The sequence below is a fragment of the Anneissia japonica genome, unplaced genomic scaffold, assembly GCF_011630105.1.
Source record: "Anneissia japonica isolate Jap-2015-1 unplaced genomic scaffold, ASM1163010v1 scaffold287958_len91139_cov150, whole genome shotgun sequence".
Lineage (NCBI taxonomy): Eukaryota > Metazoa > Echinodermata > Crinoidea > Comatulida > Comatulidae > Anneissia > Anneissia japonica.
The window spans coordinates 86,593-94,197 of NW_022731963.1; the positions used below are offsets into that span (position 1 = coordinate 86,593).

The 7,605-nt window shown below is 32.9% G+C and overlaps 1 protein-coding gene across 3 annotated transcripts; it reads right to left on the reverse strand.

The window, feature by feature from the left end:
- Positions 1 to 1,046: 1,046 nt before the first annotated feature.
- Positions 1,047 to 7,516, reverse strand: LOC117115519. Of its 3 annotated transcripts, none has more exons than XM_033259357.1 (3): positions 6,550 to 7,516; positions 2,155 to 4,544; positions 1,047 to 2,020 (listed from the first exon to the last, which is right to left on the reverse strand). In XM_033259357.1, the coding sequence occupies exons 1-3, from the start codon at positions 6,569 to 6,571 to the stop codon at positions 1,799 to 1,801; spliced, it is 2,634 nt and encodes an 877-aa protein (XP_033115248.1). In that variant the 5' UTR covers positions 6,572 to 7,516; the 3' UTR covers positions 1,047 to 1,798. The 3 variants fall into 3 exon arrangements, with proteins under 3 accessions (XP_033115248.1, XP_033115249.1, XP_033115247.1); XM_033259358.1 differs by lacking the exon at positions 6,550 to 7,516 and adding an exon at positions 4,820 to 5,019; XM_033259356.1 differs by lacking the exon at positions 6,550 to 7,516 and having other exon boundaries at positions 2,155 to 5,018.
- Between the last annotated feature and the right edge of the window lie 89 nt (positions 7,517 to 7,605).

The window sequence follows — 7,605 nt, forward strand, 5'->3', positions numbered from 1 at the left end:
CAAAACAAAACTGTAACGTTATTGTCACGTTAGCATAACGTATTATTGTTTGCTGGGAAGGTCGTTAGTACTCTCGTAGTAGCTCACCTCTCCATAAGTTGAAACAGGAAGCTTTTCAAAGTCTTGGATGTGTTTAAATAAAGTTTAAAACAATTGACGCCTAGATATAGGCCTGCTTGTAGATATCATCTTCATTATGATATATGATATTTGGATTATTAGACTGCTCAAAATTTAATAAAGTATTCTAAACAGCAACAAAATATTAGAAGATTTGCTACTGTTAAATCACGAGCAGTTTGTCCATTTTTGTAGTGATTTTCCCACGCTTTGCATGAACTGGTTGAATAGACGCGCGTACATCCCTCTGATTTGCGGTTTGCTCTAATTAAATTATGTCTCAAATGTTCGAAAACAAGACTGATAAAAGTGCGTCTAGCTCGCAAAGTTGCAAAAAGTAGCAGCTAAATTTGGTACCATCATAAAGCTAAGGCTATACTGAAGATGGTGATGTAAAAATTAAAGCATGAATCCACGTGAATCTAAACTTTCTCTCCTACTTTTCTAAAAATAGATTTTTAAATATTTTTTCTGTCGTTTAAACAACGATTTATTATTGATGCAAACTTCAAATTTAAACCAAAACATATATTTGTGTTCCCCAATTCATATACAAGAAACCTGTGCATTTTGAAGTAATTCCGAATTTTCTGTAAGAAAAAAAACGTGTTTAGATATAATGTAGTCAATTATAGCATTTGAAATATTTATAGAGAAATTTCCGACATTTGTTGAAAAATACTACCCTTAAAATTCGTTTAAATGTAAAATATTTTCAGGATAGATTCACCAGGGTATACCCATCTTCAATCTTTTGAAAAAAAGTGTAAAAGCCATAGTCACCAAAATGGACTTTTGGCACACTTTGATTTCGCCCTGGCCCACTGTGCGCCGCACTGAAGCCTTCAAAAATGTTATAATCGCCGCGGCGCTTATTCGAGCATTTACAGTAGTTCAGGTATAGAAAATTATATATTATAGAAAAAATATAAGACACTACAAGAATAAGGCTATCAAATATATATTTACAAAAAAATGCGACCATCACTATTATTTTTGTTGTACATTTACTTGTCAGAATATCACTAGTATATTAAATTCATATAAAGTGCTAATAGACCCACTCTATCTGTCAATATTGCATTTAATCAATAATGTAATCACTATGTTAATCATACTTAGTTATAGCTATCATAATGTCTTTATACCTTGTTCATTCGGTAAATACACTTTCGCTAAATAAGGGATATTATTATAGGCATATAAATAAACATTGTCAATAGCAATGTTACTACCTTATAATAATATGAAAGTGGCGTTCCCTTTATTAGCTCAACCATGTTAGCCTACGTACACATTATACAGACACGAATGATGCTGGGTTTTAATGAAAGGTGATAAATTGTTGGACTCTTAATTATAAGAGTACTAGGCCTAGGCAGTGCATCCAGTTACAATAGTCTTGAACGAATTACACGATTTCTTTATTCATTTATTTATAGGACAAAATTCGTTGAGAGCTATGCTACACGATGGATATCATGTTCTTTATTCGAACATATATATCTTACCATCACCTCTGTTAAATACATATTTATTAGTAATATATTTACATTATAACACAATTTGTAACATTTACTTCTGAAGAATATAGCTTGCAAACCTTTGTTAGCAAATTTGTCCTTCGTCTATAATGCTTATCAGCGAAGATTCTAGCTACACACGAATAGTATTATATCTATTTTTCTGATAATGATGTTTCCTTTGTCTTTGCTTTTGAAGTTAATATAGATTCATTCTTTTTTATCATTTTCCTGACCGAATGGGTGAGGTTGAAGGCAATAAAAACGAAAAAGCCCTGTAGAGAATTCAAAATAATGAATATATACCACAGAACCACATGGCCCAAGAACGATGCAAGAAATCCAAAGAACCAAGAAAGTCCCATAACAGTCGAGATCTGAAAAAAATATTGAATTGTATTATATAAATAGCACTCGCCTTTAACATAAAAAAGCATGAATCTTGCAAAATATACAATACTATCCATGCAATTATGATGATAAATTCTATAAAAATTATATATGTTTTTACCCGGATGTAGATTATCATTTCTTCCATCAATTGTGTTTGCTTTGATTTTCCTTTTATGACACGTTCCGAAGCACTTTTCGATTCTCTAATTCCCGTAATAGTTGCCACAAAGAGTATAAGATTCGGCAGAAGGATTACAGCTAATGGAATGCCAAATACGTAGAATGATGCAACTTCGTCTCGGATCCAACACACCGTTTCATCACCGTACACTACGTTTAAACCTGTGCATTCACAAGAACTAATGGCAACAATTACTCCAACAAAGACCGCAGGAATTCCCCAACTGTAAAGAAAATACTGGTTAAAGGTTTTATGCTGAGCTCTTACACTCCTCGAAGTAACTCTAAAGAAACGGAATGTAAGAAAAAGCTCAAATGCTATCGAATTCATCCACAAGAAACAAACAAGCCACAGATAATGCAATATGGCTGCAACTGCTCTACAACCATTCAGCCACTGAATAAAGTTACTCTGGATTAAAGTTAGTAACAATGAACAAAACAATGCAATGGAAACGTTCATAATAATCTTTCCAGGCAGTGTCCTCATCTCGCTGATGATGACACGAAGAAAGATAGTAATTAGTAGACCAATCAGTGACAAAATGGTTCCAACGACACTGATAATTAGTAGAGTACCAGAATATTTGAAAAAAATAATTTCTTCCGTCTTTGATCCAGTTTGGTTCAGAAACGTACACATAAAAATAGTAGTGTTTGAGGAATTTGAGTAATAATACTCATGCTCATCAAAGACATGTCCAGTTGAATTGTACACTAGAGATCCGTTACCTTTATCAATAAATGCGGATTTAGTCAGATTAACCTGTAGACAGGTCTCACAATTCGATATTGACAGGCTGCTACAGATTGAAGTCTCATTTACAATCTGATGGACGATCTTTAAAAGATATTCTTCATTAGGAACGTGTATTGAGGAATTACCGTTGCTGATCAATCGTGTAGTATTGTCAACGTTTAAACTCTCTGTTAGTGATAGACCGTCATCCACACACTGTAGCGCAGTTGGTATTTCTTTCAAGAAACAGTTTTGTTGAACAGTTATATACATTATGCTTGTATAATTGTTGTTTTTTAAAGTTCCAGTAATTAAATTTGAAATTTTAAGAACCATCTGACAGTTAATTTCAGTTATGTGAAATTCAGTTATTCCTGTCACTTGATATTTAGTTTTTGAATATTGGACACCAAGTTTGTCGAGGTATTCTGCCAAAAACATGATAAAAGGTTCATCATTAGCATTGTCGTCACCATTAGCACTCTTGGTATCGTTATCGTTGGATTGATATTTAATAACAAATGTATGATCTCGTAAAGTGCATAAGCAGAATGTTTCATCTGGTATCTGGATCACACCATCTCCGCAGTCGGATACTGTCAAAGGTGCAACGCACCTGGAACCATGAAGTGTGAATCCTGCGTTACATGTTAATTGAAGACACTGGTTGGTAAAGGGATCAAATACTTCACCTGTAGCACACTTGACTGCTGTAGTAACGTAACTGCCGAACTTGGAACTAACAATCATGCTGTTTTGGGCGGAGAAATCCATGATTATGGTTAATGGCGTTAGATCTGATATAGTAGGGTCTATGTCATCAGGAAGATAACATAAATAGAATGGATAAAAGTTACAGATTGCACAATGTGGATTCCTGTACACGTTTACGTTATCTATACAAACAACGGCATTGTATCCCGTGTTACAAGCGTTTATCACTGATTGGTCGGTGTAGAATTCGTTACAACCATGTGTTACTCTAGAACGACAATGCCGTCTTGAATCGGTCTTACCCGAAGGAGGGGTTGAATTGAAATTTGGACAAGATACAGAAACATCTATCTGATGTACTTCAAATGGTATCTCAGTTGGTTTTGCCGATGGCTCTATCGAACCCGTCTGTATGGCGTTCCAAATATCACAATTAAATGTTGTTTCCCAAGCTGTAACTTCATTTATAGGCACGTCGTTGCAAATGGCACAAAATATATTTCTGTAGATAGCGTCTTTAGTATCAGACACAATGATACTAGATATGACGTCATTAATATCAGGGTTTTCACATTTTCCTTTAACTTCAAAATTCACTGAACTTTCGTTCTTGCATGTAGCAATGGCAAAATATCCATTTTCGTAGTTCGAGTCTCCGCGAACGCATTTAATTTGATTAGGGTCTGTTGTAGGTGGAGTGAAATTGAATAGGCCTAACCCACACGATGAATAGTCATAGCAACAGTCGTCATAGTATTCGCAAGCAGCGTCACACCCACATGTATATGAATCCAATGGCTCCATTCCACATCTTCCATGAGGTATACATAAATGGCTCTCACGACATATCCCCACATCGGTGCCGAATAGTGTTTCTATCATAGATGAAAAAAAAGAAAGAAAGAAAAGAAACATTAATGTTTAAATGGATGTTCAAATGGATCCTGTGATGAAAACGTAAATCTAAATGCATAATTCTGTAGCAGGACTTCAAGGCAACAGAATTATCATTTCACAATAATATTCATATTATTACATGGAAGAAGTTTGACATAATTATCAGTTGGCTCTGGCCTCAATCTTGAGGGAAGAGGTTCGATCCTTTACTGTACTTTCCGCTTGTAGTCCTTGGGCAAGGCACTTCACTTACGTTTGTTTTTCTTCATACAGCCCGTAGCGTGTGGGAGTGGGTAAGGGTTTACGACGAACCGCCCAAAAACTGGAGAAGGGCCGCATTTAAAAACAAAAATAGATATTCGTAGATATATTTACAATGTTCTCCAGAGTATCGGCAATATCAATTCAATTTTAAAAGTTTTTATTTCCAAAACATATATATAAATGATAATACAATTAAAAATATAATTTATATTTGGAAAAAGGCTACCACAAGAAGCGAAGCTTTGAAACGTGGCGCCTTACAAAATGAAGATATCATTTTTGATGATCATCTGTTATAATATTGTTTTGGATTGACTTATAATACAAATTCTGATTAGATGTGAAAGTTAATATATTTAAAAGGCGGTGAATAGACTAACGTAAAGGTTATAATTTAAACATAAAAAATATCCCGTAGGAAAATAATGTATAGAATTTCTAAAGAAACCATTCTATAAAATTTTTACAGCTTTTCTATAGGCTAATTCTATATAATTTTCTAAACCAGCTTTATAGAGTTTTAATAGATTTTCTACAAGGTCGCTAAAGATGTTTTGATGTAGTTTAAATAGAAATCCTGAAGAACTCCGATAGAGTTCTATAGACTGTTCTTAGAACCTCTAAAGAAATTTTGTAGAAAAAAAAAATTCTAAGAAAAATTTATAGAATTTACATAGAGTATTTGTATAGAAAAACAAAATTTTATAGAGTTTCTTTAGAAACATTTTTCTATAGAACTTCTATAGAACTTTTTTATATAGAATTTATATAGAATTTTCAATAATTATATCGACTTTTATAGAATTCACATACAATTCTATAGAAAAACTTATAGAAAATTACCATTATGAAAAAATCTATAGAAAGTTGATAGAATTTTCATAGAAAATACACAAGTTTCTATAAAATGTCTACATAATTTTAAATTTCTGTTAAAAATTCTATAGAATTATTTGTATTTCCATAGAGATTATTTTATAGAAAAATATAAACATTCTGAAGAATACATATATAAAGTTATAGAATGTTTATAGAAATAAAATCAGAATTCTATAGAGTTTCTATAGGTTGATTCTATGTAATTTTCTAAAAGCTGACCTATAGAGTTTCTGTAGAAAATCTACAGGAATTCAAATGATGTCTTAATAGAATTCTATTAAAACTCTATATGGTTCTTTAGAAAGTTGATAGAAACTCTAAAGAATATTTTTAGAACCTGAACAAATTAATCATCTACTGTATAGAGTTTCTTTAGAACTTTATTTTGGTTTCTATAGAAGTACAGAATTCCAACTTTCAAAAAACTTTCTTTTAATAAAATTTCTTTATATAAAATATCTAGATTAACTTGTTGCAATGCCACTTTTTCTCTTCTCTTGCTTATTCCAATTGTACTGCACAGCCAGTTATGAAGTATTTATTTGTAACAATCAGCTAAAACTTTATTGATATTACTTCATATCATCACTGAAAATGTTCTTGAAATCAGCTGCCATATCTTTCAACTTGATCAACATAGAAACTTTTACCGCTGCAGCACTTCTGAGAAGGTTAGATTAATAGATTATAGATTTGGGAAAATTTATTATAAAAATGTAATAAAATAAACATGCAAAACTACTTTATGGCTAGGAATAAGTCTTATGACTAGCCTAGGCCTAGGGCCTAGAGGTGAAGTATAGGCCTAGGCCTATTGTATAATAAAATAGAGACACTTACTAAAACATATCCCATATACCATAAGTTGACAAGTTGCGCTGAGACTGCCAGTGTGAGAACATCACTGACCGTGGAGCTATCATTTGACACGGGTTTGGCAGTTGGCTAGAAGCCCATCCAGTTGGCTAGGGTTTACCTATGACTAGGCCTTACCTAGGCTAGGGTAGGTACGTTACAAAGCGTGACGTCACACTTGATTGTTTTGGTTAGACGTTCGCGGCGACCTTGAACTTCCGGTTCACGGTGTTGGGTTTCAAAAAAATCGTGAAAATTACATTTCTGATTAAACATCGATTATGTCATGCATTGTTAGGCAGACAAAAGGTTAAAGAACAGTCACGCATTTGTTTTGTGTTCATTCATTGTTTATTTCCGCTGCAGTTGACGTCCGAAGTTACTACTCGAATAAAATCAACTTTTGCTGTCAAAAAGATACATGGTTTTTCTAATTATTATAACAGTAATTTAGAGAAATAAGTAAATAACATTTTTACCAAATATGAAAGAATTCTGACCACAACCAAGTGGTTTTTGTAAGCTGTAAAGTCTGCTATGATTTACGATGGCTTGGGTAAAATGGCGTCTAATGTCAAAATGATCGCGACGTCTGTATACTATAATGCTAGGTAGACCTAGGCCTAGAGTCTGGGCTAGACCGCGATGTATAATATTAATTTTTGTGGTCAGAAAGTTACATGGTAATTCTAATTATTATAACAGTAATTTACAAAGATAAGTAATTAACATTTTGGCCAAATATAAAAGAATTCTGACCACAGCCAAGTGGTTTTGTAAGCAGTAAAAATCTGCTATAATTTACGATCGCTTGTGTAAAATGGCGTCTAATGATCGCGACGTCATGTATACCATAATTCTAGGTAGGCCTAGACCGTGATAGAATTTCAGCCTCTAAAACGACAAATATCGTTAAATATGTTACTTGAATTGATAATTTATGTTTAGTAGATACATAGGAATTAGTTATATTTAGTTTATAACAAATATTTAATTGATTTTAGTGATGTTAGAAGATTGATAAGTTCAATAAAATTATTG